This window comes from Anguilla anguilla, chromosome 6 (genome assembly GCF_013347855.1).
Source record: "Anguilla anguilla isolate fAngAng1 chromosome 6, fAngAng1.pri, whole genome shotgun sequence".
NCBI lineage: Eukaryota > Metazoa > Chordata > Actinopteri > Anguilliformes > Anguillidae > Anguilla > Anguilla anguilla.
In genome coordinates, this window is record NC_049206.1 from 33,865,056 (window position 1) to 33,881,229 (window position 16,174).

At 41.9% G+C, this 16,174-nt stretch overlaps 1 protein-coding gene across 5 annotated transcripts in view; it reads right to left on the bottom strand.

Annotated features, from left to right (window-relative positions):
• Positions 1 to 16,174, bottom strand: part of ints9 (integrator complex subunit 9) — an 86,819-nt gene that overhangs the window by 36,357 nt on the left and 34,288 nt on the right. For all 5 annotated transcript variants that reach the window (XM_035421475.1, XM_035421477.1, XM_035421478.1 and 2 more), the window contains one exon: positions 4,341 to 4,475. In XM_035421475.1, the coding sequence (XP_035277366.1) occupies positions 4,341 to 4,475 (135 nt within the window). The remainder of the gene's footprint in view (positions 1 to 4,340; positions 4,476 to 16,174) is intronic.

Sequence of the window (16,174 nt, forward strand, 5' to 3'; positions counted from 1 at the left end):
TTAAAAAGTAAGACAGTGCTAGGGACAGGGTTTCCGCCAGTGTATTGCAAGCCCGGCGGGCCTAAGTTGACCCCCCGACGGGCCTAAGCATTGGGGAATTAAAAAAAAAAATAATAATAATTTATGTATTTTTAAGATGTTTTTTAAACTACAGTTACAGTGGGGCGGCTTGGTTGAAAAGCTCACCAGCGACATCTGTTGGTTAAAACGTGAACGCACTGTAGGAAAGCAGGTCTGAGATACCCTCATTATGCGTAGAGTGACGTTCAACACTTGACGCTTCCAACTATCATAAGCTAACGTTACCTAGCAAGCCACCATTTCTTATTTAGTAGGCTAACTAACCTTGTTACAAACTGCGTTATCACTTCATCTCGTTGGTAAGTACATTCTTTTTATATTAACATAAGCAGTGTGTAGGTAACGTTAAAATAGTAGCATGAATGTAACGTTCGACATATTGTAACATTACATGACTTATTAATCGCCATCGAAATAACAACTTCACTTGTTTATTAATAACGTTAGCTTGATGACATTGATGTGCACGACAACGTTGTCATAAAAATTTTCCCGGCCGTGAAAACTGCCTGACTTGTTTACATTTTGGACAGATGTGGCTACAGAGTAAATCCATTGTTGTTTCCATCGCAGCACTTTTGACACAAGTAATATCGGAAAAATCCTAAAATTTATTCTTATGGTGAAGAGTGCCTGACCGGCAACCGTATAAATGTGTTAACACAGCGGCAAAATTAGGCTACATCTAGAAATACTATCTTTGCGGAAAAAACGCCACGGTTAAGGGTCAGGCACTCTTCACGATAAGAAGCTAGCTAGCCAAACAGTCAGTAACACAGATACCTACTTTGTGCCATTTAGGGATAATGTCAAGGAGGAAAGGTAGCCTACTGTAAAAGCCAAAAAAACAGTTTTTTAAATGTTTAAATGTGCCCAGCATTCCAAGGCTTGTTGTACGATTCAGTAGCCAATCAGGACTTTTTTCAAGTTTTTTTGTAGAGTGCAAAAACTTTGCACTCTGATATTATTTATTTAAATTTAATTTATTTCGTTGTTGTTGAAACCACAGCATTCCAAGACTGTACATTGTTGTCAGATTCTTTGTAAGACTCTGCTATGTCATAATTAGGAGTTCATTGGCACCTGTGACTGTATTTAAGGACCAACCTTTAGAGCCACTGCCTTTTTCCCCTTGATACCATGGGAAAATCCAAGCAACTCAGCCAAGACCTCAGAAAAAAAATTGTGGACCTCCACAAGTCTGGTTCCTCCTTAGGAGCAAGTTCCAAACAACTGAATGTACCACAAGCATTTGTACAAACAATTGCATGTAAATATAAAAATCTTGGGACCACACATACACTGCATCGTTCAAGGAGGTGGCACAAATTAACTCCCAGGGCTGAACAAAGTTTGGTCCGAAAGGTTCAACTGAACCCCAAGACAAGAACAAAGGAACTGGTGAAGGAGTTGGTACCAAAGTATCTACATCAACCATTAAGAGAATCCTACACCTCCATGGCTTGAAAGGCTGTCGTGCAAGGAAGAAGCCCCTACTCCAAGAGTGGTATAAAAAAGCCAGAACAAAGTTTTCAGGTGATCACCAGAATTAAGCTATCTTAAGAACTAGCTATCTGGAAGAGTGTTCTCTGGTCAGATGAGACAAAATTGAACTGTTCGGCCATAATGATCAGAGCTATGTATGGAGGAAAAAGGGTGAGGCTTTTAATCTGAAGAACACCATCCCAACTGTGAAGCATGGGGGTGGCAGCATCATGTTGTGGGGGTGTGTTCTGCTGGAAAAGGGACTGGTGTACTTCAGAAAATAGATGGTATCATGAGGAAGGAGGATTATCTAGAAATACTGAAGCAACACCTTAGGACAGCAGCTAGAAAGTTAAATCTTGGTCGCAACTGGGTCTTCCAGCAGAACAATGATCCTAAGCATACCTCCAAAGTTGTAACAAAATAGCTGAAAGACAACAAAGTGAAAGTATTGGAGTGGCCATCACAAAGCCCTGACCTGAATCACATAGAGAATGTATGGACTGAACTGAAAAAGCATGTCCGAGCAAGGAGGCCCACAAACCTAACTGAGTTACACCAGTTCTGTCAGGAGAAATGGGCAAAAATTCCACCAAATATTGTGAGAAGCTTGTGGAAGGCTACCCCAAGCGTTTTATTCAAATTAAGCGATTAAAAGACAATGGCCCTCATTTATCAATCTAACGTAGAAACCAGCGCAGATCCGAGTGCAGAAATCATCTTATGACACGGTTCACGTGTGATTCATGAAATGTTCGTATCTCGCCAATCACAGTGTAATAATGATCGAGCGTTGATAAATGTGGCGGCTTAAAACAATCGTCATTTAAATATCACGCCCCTATATATTCTCGGTTTAGAGGCCTCGCCCCTAGAGTTTACGACATGGAGAAGCGTAATACGGCCAAGAAGAGAATTTCTCTGACCTAGAAATAGAATCTGAACCAATTAGTTCTATTTGGCAGCCTGAAAAGTGGCATAGAAGGAAGTCAGAAAAATGCAGCGTGGAAGGAAATCACTGCTGCGGTCAACAGCATTGCCGTGGACAACTCCAGCTGAGGTTGGAATATTTAATCTATACATCCGTGATATGTATATCTATATATATAATAGTAATTAGCTCCCAGCTGACTGGAGGAGGCCAGCTGGATTCCAGCCTTGCATTGACGCAGACTGAGGAGCAAGCGAAACGAATCGAACGAAACGAAAGCATGTTTATAACATCATTAAAATGAAGAAATAAATTAACCCTGCAACCGTGTAATTATTTAAATACTAGTAGCCTATGCAATTACATTTTTACCATTATCCGGCTCGGACACGTCTGTGTCTCTTCCGCCACCTGTCTGCGCTTATCGGGTCTGCTTCCATTTCGGGCATAACAGGTGGCGGAAGAGACACAGACGTGTCCGAGCCGGATAATGGTAAAAATGTAATTGCATAGGCTACTAGTATTTAAATAATTACACGGTTGCAGGGTTAATTTATTTCTTCATTTTAATGATGTTATAAACATGCTTTCGTTTCGTTCGTTTCGTTTTCATCTTACGGGCGCGTAGAGGTCTTCTAACAGAGCCAGATCTGCCATTGCCGAGATTTGATGACTGCCAAAGCTCTTGTTCAAATAGGTGACTCAATAACCATCTAACCTAATTGCTTGTAATTATGTCACCAGTAGCGTGTAGCCTAACAAGTAGGCTATCTCAAAATGAAAGAGAAATTAATCTCATAGCCTACACCAAAAAACGGTTAACCCCGTTAATTGCAAACAATTTGAAAATAGCCTTACTATTTATGTTAGGGATATGACACAGTCGATGTAGACCTTTACAAAATAAAAATATGTAGCCTGTGGCAAAATATTCTAAGTGATGAATATGTGGCTGCATATGCTTAGATGCCAGTCAGAATATGGTCTAATAACAATTCTCCGACTCAGCCAGATTTACTATGCTGCACCGCAAGTCCACGCTGACATGAAAACTTGCGTACACGAGTTGAGACTTGACGTGAGATTTGATCGTAGCCTCCGCTCACGTCCAAATTGATAAATGCCGAGCTTTGCGTGGAAATGACCGTACACCCAGTTTTCTGTCGTACGTTCGTTTCGTAAATGAGGGCCAATGCCACCAAATACTCACAAAGTGTATGTAAACCTCTGACCCACTGAAAATCTGATATAGTACATAAAAGCTGAAATAAATCTGTCTCTTAGCTATTATTTTGAAATGACCACTTATGGAAATAAAGTAGATACCCTAATTGATGTAACACAAGACAAGTATAGTAACATGAAATGTGTGGAGTTGTGAAAAATTGAATTTGAATGTCTTTAGCCTTGGTGTAGCCTTACTTTTGGCCTCAACTGTAGCTTACATGAAAGTAACAAAGCATATTGGGACAAGTATGCATTCCATATGCTAAGTACATATTGGAAATGAACGTGTTTGTTAGTCTGGAGTAGCATCAGTATGCAACTTCAGACTGCAGTCAGTCAGACTGCTGATTTGTCAATATTGGAACTTGACTAATGTCACTTAGTATAAGCAGCTGGGTACAGCAAGTTGAAAATATTTAGTAAGGATCATTTGCACAAGGACTACAAAAAGTAAACACTTATTCATATCAGATTGCGGTCCTTGACCAATTGTTATCAAAGCCACACAACCTTGACACAAAGGTTGACACAATATACACATAACCAAATCCCACAGAAACATTGGGTAGAGCAATACAGAATTTTCTTACCCATTTCAGCCAGTGCACCTGCTTACCTGAGGATGTGTCGTGAGGAGCGAAGAACCAGACACGTACGACACCTTCTCATAATGCGACTGGATGATCCAGTTTGAGCTGCCCAATGAGTATCCAGAACTCAAGGGTGTCACCTGCACCGCACCAAAAAGTTCCTTGAGTATAGAGAGAAGAGAAAAAAGGTATAAATGAAAATAACAGCAGAGCTGTTTTTTTAGCAGTTTAATTTTTAGCTATCTTGCCCAGATTCATACAAGAAGACTGAAACAAATTGTATGCATCCCTGTGCCTCCCGTACAAGGATATTAGATAATACGTGCTGCTTGCTAACAATGCCTACAAATAAACGGCAGTAGCTTTGTTCTCAGACAACCCCTACCTTAGGATCTACTCTAATCCACCTCTAGTGAGTGAGCAAACTGTTGCCAAAGTTGGAAGCACACAATTCTCTTAAATGTCATTGTATGCTGTAAGGAGCCTAGACCAAACCATGAAAAGCAGCCCCAGACCATTATTCCTCAGAGTTCTCAACGAGCCTGAAAATTCCAGCCTGACAGGACCCGACCCAACACGAGTCGGCTGAAGTCCAAACTCGGCCCAGTCTGAGATCACATGTATGTCACTAAGCTTGAGCACGACCCGACCAGGAAAAAGCAAGTCACCGATTGCCAGAAAATTGCTGCATAATTGCATAGGGTCAGACTGTGCTAACACACACAGCGCAATGAGGAGAGAGAGGAGAGCAGGAATGCAACAAGTTTCAATAAAACACACACCCATGATCAAAAACTCTTGAGGATGCCCTTAGTAAAATAAAATGCTCTATATTAAGCAGACCAGGGTCAAATACAAAAATGTATTTGCATTTGTATTTGAAAATGTAGTTAAATACATATTTGAAGTATTTTAAAATACACATGCAATACTTTGTATTTGATTTATTTAAATTATTTTCATGGAAAAGCAAATACTTTCCCAAATAGTATTTAAACAAGACCAGGTCAAAACCTAGTATATAGCTGGACCTAACACGTCATCCGGCCGACCAGTGGTGTAACTTCATCACTCAGGCACTCAGTCAATCAGGCACAGACATTCACGTCAGGCCCGGCTCCACAATCACAAGCTTGGCCCACCCTGGCGATTTGCATATTAACTACAGTGTCTCTCTCAAATTTTTTTAAAAAATTCCCCATATAATTAATTAATACAAATGTACAAAACAGTCGACCTAATAACGCTATCGATAACGTTAGCGGCGGGGCTAATGATGCTGGTCAACCTTGCAGCAGTGGCGCTGCTAATGTCGCCGACGACTTAAACCGAAACATGGCAAGTCGACCACTTTTAAAGTCATACCCCCGCCGACTAAGTGGTAGGGAGAGATGCTTTCAAGCCGCTTGGCATCAGTCCAGACCCTGGCTTGAATACCTCCATCAAGAAAGATGCATGCTTTTGTTTTCCCTGTTGTGTTATTAGTAGTCCGGCAGCTAATGAAAAGGATAATGTGTTCGTCTCTACTGGATTCACAAACTGGAAAATGGCACTCGAACGCGACAGGGGTCCTAAAAAGCATTCATCAAGTCAGGGTCATTTGCAAGCTACTTCTGCATAGGTGGAATTTCGCAGAAGGCAGGAGAAGGGTGAAATTGTTGGCGTCCTTATTAGGTCCCCAACAAATCGAGAAGAATCGTTACCAGCGTTGCCAGGTGGGAAATATTAAACTATCGTAGCCTACCGGAGGGCTTCAAATTATCGGATTTTAAAGAAAATTATCGTACACGACCAAAAAAGGGAAATCACAGGTGTAAATATGTAATTTCACAAAAATAGCATATTTATTGTAAGCAGCAACCTTGTTTAACACGCCTACTCACATACTTCAAGCCAATGAGTGCAATACCAACAGTCACAAAGGGGAGAAAAACATTTGCCCACCACATACGCTGCATGAAAGCAGGCAACTTCCTGGACCCTACTCAAATGAATGAGACTAACACTAAAAAGCCTGGTTGTCACACAATGCGGTACAGTACCTAAATGTGTAATATTTAACTCGTGTGCATTTCGATACTCTGTACTCTCGTATGTTTTCTTGTATGGGGATGAGACAACATGAAAACAATTTTCACCCGTCCACCACGTTTTGGCAATGTTCCAGCTCTGACGTCATCACTGTTGCATGCTTCACAAAAACTATTACACTTCCATCTAACGCTTACATTACAGTGTGAAATATTTACATTATATAACACCACTAACCTATTTAAATATACTCAATTTCAAAAATAACGTATATAACCGAAATATTTTGAGCGGTAATACTTACATAGCAATGATTAAATCTCTATGTTCAGTAGATGGAGACAGAGACGGTATCAATGATATTGCTCTATTCGCTTCTGTTTTGCTCCAGAAAACGATGTCAGCTAGGTCTATCAGCAAGCATATGGCTTAGCTATGTTCAGAAGTCCTCAATAATAATTGTATTTTCCAAGAAATTACGAAATATCCTTGAACACGTTTCGTTAGGTGCATCGTATTTGTCTGCTAACAGAGTGAATGCGTAAGTGAATGCGATGCTAAGAATATTTTCTGTTACGCTGACCTATAAAACGCTATTCCAAAAGCAGAATTAAACATGTTATACATCGTTAGAAAGCTTATACTCTCGCCTACTGAATAAATGAATTGTCAATCAAGTCAGACTGTACTAAAAAGGGCGATGACGCCGTAAACAACAGGTGTGGTGTTACGCACAGCTATTTTGGAAGATACCCAGGCATCACAGATGCGCGTATATTTCCCAAACGGATTGTCCAAGACAATATATGACCACGCAGTCTCAAAAGGGACATCTCTACACGTAAAACCAACAGTAAGGTTTTATATTTATTCAATATTTAGTCCCAGATATTGACTGTAGAATGACATGGTATCATTTTTAAAAACTTTTTCTCGTTTATTTCGTTATTCAGTGAGCAGCGTTTTCACTGCTGTATAGGCATATCTTAGGGCTATTGTCGGGTTTATCTTTTTGCTATGACGGAATACGATTTTTTAGTGGTGAAAGAATATTTTTATGAATGTCAAGATAGACAATATTGTCCATTATGTCAAGGGTGGGGGGTGTTTTTTAGATGAGACTGCAGGGAGGGGGTGCGTGTTAAATGAACGACCGGAGCGACAATGGTGGGGCTGCGAAACTCCGTTTTTGGCATAGTTGTCATGTATCGTCTACTAATGAAACTGAAACAACGCGTTTCTGTTTTCATCTCACACGTTGGTTGCAGTAGCATCGAATGTTTGACTTTAGTAATCTAGGCACGCGGGCATGCCCACCACTAGGGGCTGTGCGCTAAAAGGTTAATGTATGTCCCTAAACCAAATGACTCAAAACTCATTGAACAACGCTTCACCTTACATTAGGACAATGATCCCAAATACACTGTTAAAGCAACCATGGAGTTTATGGACAAAACGTGAAATGCTTTTGACTGGCCAAGTCAATCATCCAACTTGAATCCAAATGAACATGCGTTTCCAAACGAACATTCACTTGCTGAAAACTAGACTGAAGGTAAAAATCCCCTGAAACAAACAGGACCTGAAGATGGTGGCATTAAAGGCCTGGCAGAGCATCAACAGGGAAGATCAGGCATCCTCAGCATCTGGTGCAGGTGTTGCAGAATTCAGGCTCAAGGATTTGGAACAAGTACTAAATATGACAACTTTAAGACCATGTTAACGTGTTCATTTACTTTTGGTCCCCTAAAATGGGGGATGTATTAAAAAGGCTGCATTTCAAACAGGGATAACTGGATATGGATGGATATAAACATAATTAAAGCTAACAGCACATTAACCTAATATTATTTGTTACATTTCAAATTCAATGTGCTGAAGTAAATTGTGTCACTGTCCAAATAATTATGGAGCACACCAAGTTGTTCAGTGGAAAAGTTATTTCAACAAGTAACAGTAGAATCAGCCATTTACAACTATTAAAATGCTACTGGTGATCTGCACATGATTAAAGAGTTCAACTTTTAAGCATAATATAGCACATTTAGGCCTACTGTACAGACCACAAATTACTTCATAAAGTCTAGCATTCCTTCTGGCACCACAGGCATTCTTTCACATCTTGTGGCACCCACACTAATACAATTTCCTTTGTTTCCATCACATGGTTGTCTCATTTCCATGTGCATTATAGCAAAGAAAGTCGTAAATCAATTACCTTGGACTACAATTACTTGAATGTTGATATATGATTTGTTAATAGTTTTCATATAACATAATACTGAAACTGTTGGGACATCCTCTCATTATCGGCATCAGCCAGCATAAGATGTTGCAACCAATAATTTCTCTATTCAAATGTCTAGTACGTCATCCTTGATGTTAGTAACTATGATGACATATTTTGCGGGGGAAGACAAACTGGTAGCAGAGGAACAAACACTTGACAGTTTGTCTAATGTAGCGGTGGTAGCAAAAGAAAGATGAAAGCATAAAGCTGTGGGGGTATTATTGTCTCAAAAATAAGGAAATTTCATTGTTAGCTCGCCAACTCATTGAAAACAAAATTATAGATCCTCAGGACACCTTATAAAATTATTTTTGAAGGTTTGTCAGCACCAAGATAAACTGAATTTCACTAATAAGTTTCCACTGAGGGAGCATTATGTTCATGACATTATACTGAGGTAAACTAGCTATCTTGTCAGGTAACAGTTAACTTAGCTAGGGCTAATTCTGCTTTCAAGTGGTGTCGGATTTACGGGATACACGGGTTTCCCACCAGGAAGGCCCACATGAACACCTTTCAATGCGGAGAAGCAGCAGCTCTACTTTGAGGTCCTCCCAGACAGTTCACCTCATCAAGGAAAGTAAGCCCTGCCACCTACAGAGAATCCCAATTTCTGCCATTTGCATTCATAATCTCACTCTTTCGGTTACTACCCATAGCTTGTGACCATAGGTGAGAGTAGGGATGAAGATTGGCTGGTAAATCAAGAGCTTTGCCTATCAGCTCTGCTCCATCTTCACCACCATCATCCAATACAATACCTGTATTATTGCAGCTGCTGCACCTAGATGGTGGTCAATCTCTGAATCCCTTTCTCCCACCTTGGGTTGCCGCCCAGACATGCATTTACTAGCTTTTGACCACAATCCCCAGCAGCCGCTACCCACAATGGAGGCTTAAACCCGGTTCATTCAGACTCCATGTACCCAACCTCTCCGGGATACTGGAAAAGCTCTCTCGGAGATGTGAGCTGAAATCCTTCTGGACAGACTCTTCTGCCAGGCGTTTCCAGCAGACCCTCACTACACGCTTGGGCCTACCTGGCCTGTCTGGCAGCTTCTCCGCGATCTGACCTGACTCATCACCATCACCACAGTATGCCTACATTTGAACATATGTGATACATGTGCTTTCAATGACCACATTCTCTTCAGATGGTGGTCATCTGAGATGAAAAAATACAGGGCCAAATTCCTTGAAATAATTTATGAAACACTGAGTAGCACCACTGCTTTGGAATATAGCATGTTTAATTTGTGTTGGCTAAGATAGCTAATTTTGATATCAGTACTTTTTATGGCAGGCCTAGATTTTGCAAGTCTTAACCTCTTAGCGCAAAGCCCCTAGTGGTCGGCACGCCGGCGTGCCGAGATGACTAAACTCAGACATTCTGTACTACTGCAACCAAAGTATGTGTTAAAAACAGAAACGCATTGTTTTAGTTTCATTAGTAGACGATACACGACAACTATGCCGAAAACGGAGTTTCGCAGTGCCACCATTGTCGCTCTGGTCGTTCATTTAACACGCACCCCCTCCCTGCAGTCTCATCTACAAAACACCCCCCACCCTTGACATAATGGACAATATTATCTTGGCATTCACTAAAAAATCATACTCCGTCATAGCAACAAGATAAACCCGACAATAGCCCTTAGATATGCCTATACAGCAGTGAAAATGCTGCTCACTGAATAACAAAATAAACGAGAAAAAGTTCTTAAAAATGATACCATGTCATTCTACAGTCAATATCTGGGACTAAATATTGAATAAATAGACAACCTTACTGTTGGTTTTACGTGTAGAGATGTCCCTTTTGAGACTGCGTGGTCATATATTGTCTTGGACAATCCGTTTGGGAAATATACGCGCATTTGTGACGCCTGGGTATCTTCCAAAATAGTTGTGCGTAATACCACAGCTGTTGTTTACGGCGTCGTCGCCCTTTTTAGTACAGTCTGGCTTGATTGATGATTCATTTATTCAGTAGGTGAGAATATAAGCTTTCTAACAATGCATAACATGTCTAATTCTGCTTTTGGAATAGCGTTTTATAGGTCAGCGTAACAGAAAATAGCATCACATTCAATTACGCATTCTCTGTGGTAGCAGTAAAACAAAGACGCTGCTAACAAAACGTGGTCAACGATATTTCATAATTTCTTGGAAAATACTATTATTATTGAGGACTTCTGGACATAGCTAAGCTATATGTTTGCTGACAGACATAGCTCACATCGTTTTCTGGAGCAAAACAGAAGCGCGGAATTGTAAATGGAGTTGCATTCACAAATGATCTGCTTATCCAGCAGTCCAGAATCTCTTGAATGGACTCAAAAGCAACTAAGGGAATCTTATATTGAAGCACGAATGTCGGTGGAGCATTCAGGTCTGTGGGGATGCATATGGTGTGAAGGTCAGTGACCCCACAGTTGTGGGCATCCCTGGAGAAAGTGTGCTCAAAGTTGTAAAATAATTGTTCAAGCTGCTGTCGTTGAGCTTCGGTTTCCAATGGATCAGCTTTAGCAAGTTGTTGTTGGACCTCAGCCTCAAAATCTGAATAAGGTTCCTCCTGGGAGGAGATGCTTCCTTCATGACTGTAAGGAGGTTGCTCAGCGCCCTGGGTAGCAGCATAGACTACCAACTCGTTTTCTTGTCTTAGGTCAATACGACGAATGGTGTCGCTAGGGAACACTTCATTGGAGCCTACCGATATAATTTTCAAAGGACGGGTGAAGTATACTTCATTGCAGACTTCCAGTATCAAGAAGTTAGGGAGTTCACCAATCACAGGGATGGTGAGCTCAAAATCGAGGAAAGAGCTATTAATGAAGTAGCCTAAAGGTTTTCTTGCGCTCACATGAGTAGTTGTATTGGTAAGATTCTGCACCAAGAGATAAGTAGAGCGGTTGTGAACTTCTAAAAGAGGGGTGCCACAACTGGTCAGGTTTAGCTCATAGAAATATGGAGCAGGTTGGAAGAAACCTCCAGAGCAATCAAATGCTTGTCCCTTCAGAATCATGAGTCTAGCAGGAATAGCCATGTCAAACTGACTCGTCACTTGACAAGCCTGGGGAATCGTTTGACCAGAGCGCATATGCTCTGGGTCTGTGGACAGGAGTTTGTCCTCTGTGCGCACTTGAGACCACAAAACGCCATTAATGGTGTCAAGCTGAGCCCCCAACAGAACTAGTGCATTGGCTCCAATGTAGATGGAGTGGGACAGCTGAGGCACCACAGTGAAGTAGTGAGTCAGCTGGTTCTTCCCGATCCGGAGAGCCAACACACAGATCCCAATGCTCTTCATTGAGGTCTGTGGGATTTCAGCCGAGAGTAACCTGCGGCTCTTATGCATGAAGGGTGGATAAGCGTCCTTTTGGGAAAGAAGGTCATATAAGTTTTGGCAGATGGCAGACTTCTCAGACCAGATTGCAAGAAGGGCATCCTGCACATAGGTTCCCATAGTCTCTCTGTTGACCATAACGACTCTTGGACCCCTGACGTTCCCTCCACCTGTCAGTGGTTGTGTTATGATGAGAGGGGAGGTCCTGAAGGTCCTTCCGGTTCACAGTCTTGGAGGTTGGGGCTTCTGAACCCTCAAGGTCCAGTGGGGTTTCAGAGCCTTTTAGTTTAAGAACTCTAGGTTCTTCCTTCCTTTCATTCTTGTCACTCGGACGGACGATGACCTCCTAGGCCATTGGCGCCATTTCCTGATGCCGCGCATTGAGGGCCTTGAGTGATCATTACCACAGGCCATCAGGGTGACGTGAGCAGGAATGGATGGATGCAGATTGTGGAGGAACAAGGACTTGAAGGCTCGGTCCTCCTCAGGACCAAGCCCATTTCTTCCTTGGAAGAAAGCATATCTCAAGCGGTTATAAATATCACAAGGGTGCTCAGATCAACTGTTTGATCTGAATTGCAGAAATCGGGGTTGATGTCCCATCAGCAAAGGGTGCGTATTCTTCTGAGAGCGCATTACACAGCTGGAGATAGCTGTCACGGAGAGAAAAGGGCTGTGCTTCTATGAATGCTCGAACAGGGCGAGAGGTCGTCTTCCAAATGAGTTTGACTTTCTCAGTTGCTCTTGGCAGCTCAGACAGACTATGTTCAATTTCCTACAGGTAGTCTTCCACGTTGTGGTCGAGCTTCTTGAGATCAAAACGTTCAATGTCCTCAGCTAGTGCATCAAGGTGTTTCCAGCGTGGATCATCTGGAGACTTGTAAGACCTTCTTGACGAGCGATATGAGGGGGAGTGGTCCGAGTCCAAGGGACTGGAGCCAGAGTAGTTTCTTCTTTGAGAGGTGTGGGACCGTGATCCATACCGGCGCCGCCTAGGGACGACAGTGAGTTGTCCGTGCGAGGCTGGCAGTAAGAGATCACAGCTTTTACCTGAGATGGAGAAGAATGGCTGTCAGATTCATCACGCCACCGAGGGCGAGAAGAGTGTCGCCGTGAGGAGCAGTCCGATTCCCTGTCTGAGGGGGGGTGCATGATCATGCTCAGCGAGGAGGCAAGAGTGAGGAAGATCTGTGCCTCTGCCTCTCCTTCAGAGGCGGTGAGAGTGAGGAAGATCTGTGCCTCTGCCTCTCCTTCAGAGGCGGTGAGAGTGAGGGAGATCTGTGCCTCTGTTTCTCCCTTTGGGGAGGAGAGAGTAAGGGATATCTGTACCTCTGCCTCTCCTAATGAGGAGGTGAGAATGAGGGAGATCCGTACCTCGCTGTTCTCGGCAAGGATGTGAGGGCGAGGGAGATCTGTGCCTCTGTCTCTCATGCAACTATGGTGACGCTCACTGTCTGTGAGCCTGGAGACACACTCTTCCAGTGTCTCAGTAGTCGTAGTGAGATTGCGGCGTATTTCTCTTACCTCCGCTTGTAGCCATTCCCTACTCAGGTCTTCCTGCTCTATGCTCATCTGTCGGTGGTGGAGTAAGAACAGCCTGCCTACTACCTCTTGGACGGTCATACGGTGGGCATGAGAGGAGTGCACTAAGTGATTGATTTCACTTTCACACTCTTCCAAAGAGTGTTGCTCAAATTGTTCCTACTCTTCCTGGGGAAGTTGGAGAAGCCACAAAGTCCTGAATGGGAATCTGCTCTAATTCTGGGAGTTCTGCCTCCACCTGGGAAGCTTGGGAGGAACTGTGACACATTTTCAGACCTATTGAGAAGCAGGAAGAAGCAGGGAAGAAAGCAGGCCAGAAATAGCCAAGCTAGCTACAACCTGTAACGGGTAGGATATATCTAACCCAAAGCTTGAAAAGACAGCGATGGGGCCATGTACAAAATACCAGGCAGAACTGTGCGAGAAACCAGTGTCACAGCAGGGGTCACGCGCACACTAGTCACGCAGAGCCAGTGATCGTGACCAAGCACAATTATCCAACACAATCACTTATACAACATAGTTATACAACAGCACCAAATAGCAACACTATTCTGATGCAACTGCAATGCCAGGGGTGAACTAACTAATGAAAGCGGCACACTGGAAATTGGTAATTACTAATTAAATTACTACACGAATGTAATAATGCTTAATAACTACTCAATATTACAGTGGGTTTGTTATTGATGAACCAGATTATTCTGCCCTTGCTAAAGAGTCTCCCTCTTGAGCTAGACAGATATATAAAGTATTTCTAAACACTGCAGCACATGAAGGATGTGCGGATTTATTGTTCACCACCACTTCATTAAGTACAGCACAAACGGAAATGAGTAAAACTAAAAATAAAATTCTCTCTTTTTTTAAAGAAAATGGGAATAAAACTGAATTATTCAGGAAAGTATCAATAATTACAACTAACCTCAGCATGTATAGTGTAAGTTTGTCACACCCCTGTTATAACAGAGATATTGACACACATATATATAGACAGCTTATAGAATACCACAGGGTTAGGGTACTGACTGGAGCTGGTTAGCAATGACTAACAATGACTATACACATGGGCCGTTAGCTAGGAAGCTATCATGGATTAATTTCTGGATATGCTTTAACTCTACTATTTTACACAGAATATCAGCATGAATTCAAGCATAAGCACATTGTACACGTTACTTCTAAACAATGCTTCTATAAGTGAGTACAAGCATAGAATCCAGTAGATTATCTCCGGCTCAACCATGTGCTTCTTACCTAGAGTAGACAAAGAGCCAAAATGGCCTCCCCAAAGGTCAGAGGGCAATCACTACCACGACCAAAGTAAATGTAAAATAACATCACCACCTTGTGGATTCAAAATGAAATGGGATGAATATACTAACTTAACTACAGGGGTCAGGACACAGCTGTATTTGTATGGTTAAATATGTTTGAATTGTTAATAGTCAGACAATGATGCACATAAATTACAATTAGCTGCTACCACTGTTATAGCACAACCTATTGCAAGTACAAATGGCATTTGTCTTGAGGCAGGCCTCAGCACAGTAAGTATGGCGCCATCTGGTAGCAACTCAGAGAAAGCTTTCATTTTAATTATTTAATTCAGCGCTACAAGATCAATATTCCTTAATTGTCAATTGAAGCCAATTTCTCTATCCTCACACGGGGCACCAGTTGTAGGTGCCATAGATAGAATTTTAGTAATAATCAGTCATTACCATATAATTTGGAATTTTAATGAGCACGTCCAAATACTAATGGTTACTTGACAGGATCAAACAAGTATTGCCAATTCGATCATTAATCAAATATTTTAATATTGTCAATCTAAGTCCTGAAGGCAGCGGTTCTTGTAATAGAATATTGTAGCTTTAATCAACAACCAAGAAACATGAAGCAGGCAACTGGGTACAAGTAAACAATATTTATTCAATTCAGTTAGCAGAATCGCGTAACATCATTATAATAACATCAACTACCTAAAACAATTGTCTACTGCTGATGGTTATAGCAAAGTCTCCATGAGGTTAAATGAGGAAAGAATGTGAGTGTAAGCACGCGTGGGGAGAGAGAAAAAAGGTGTTGAATGAGGACAGGCAACTCGCGTGGAGTATTCGGTTGAGGTAGAGGGAAATGGCACCAGGCTTCTCTACAGGGGAATCTAGAAGCCAAGCGATTGTTTTAGGCGCCAGAGACACTACTTAGTATAGTCAAAACACACATGCAAGGAGGAGGTTAAGATGAAAAATAGTGGACAGCGCTTGCGCGTAGCCTCTATTAAGCGCTCTGAGCTCACTATAATCACTAATGATCAAATACAAAACAGTTACAAATGAAGTTACATTGATACAATATAACAGATTTTCCGCCATTTTGAATAATTTAAAAAACCTACTTTTACAAACTAGTCCTAGGGCGTTGATCCGATCACCACCAAAATCGGACCATATGATCTACAGATGGTCCTGACCAAAAGTTATTCACAGAATTTTGATAAAGCAATGTAAATGGCCACAATGAGCCAATGAAAATTGAGGAGGGCGTGGCTTGTAACATGAATGTCTGTAAATTCTGAACGGTTTCTCCGATCACCACGAAACTTGGTAGGCACATCAGCAGCCATGAGAGGAGGCTAACCCTCCACT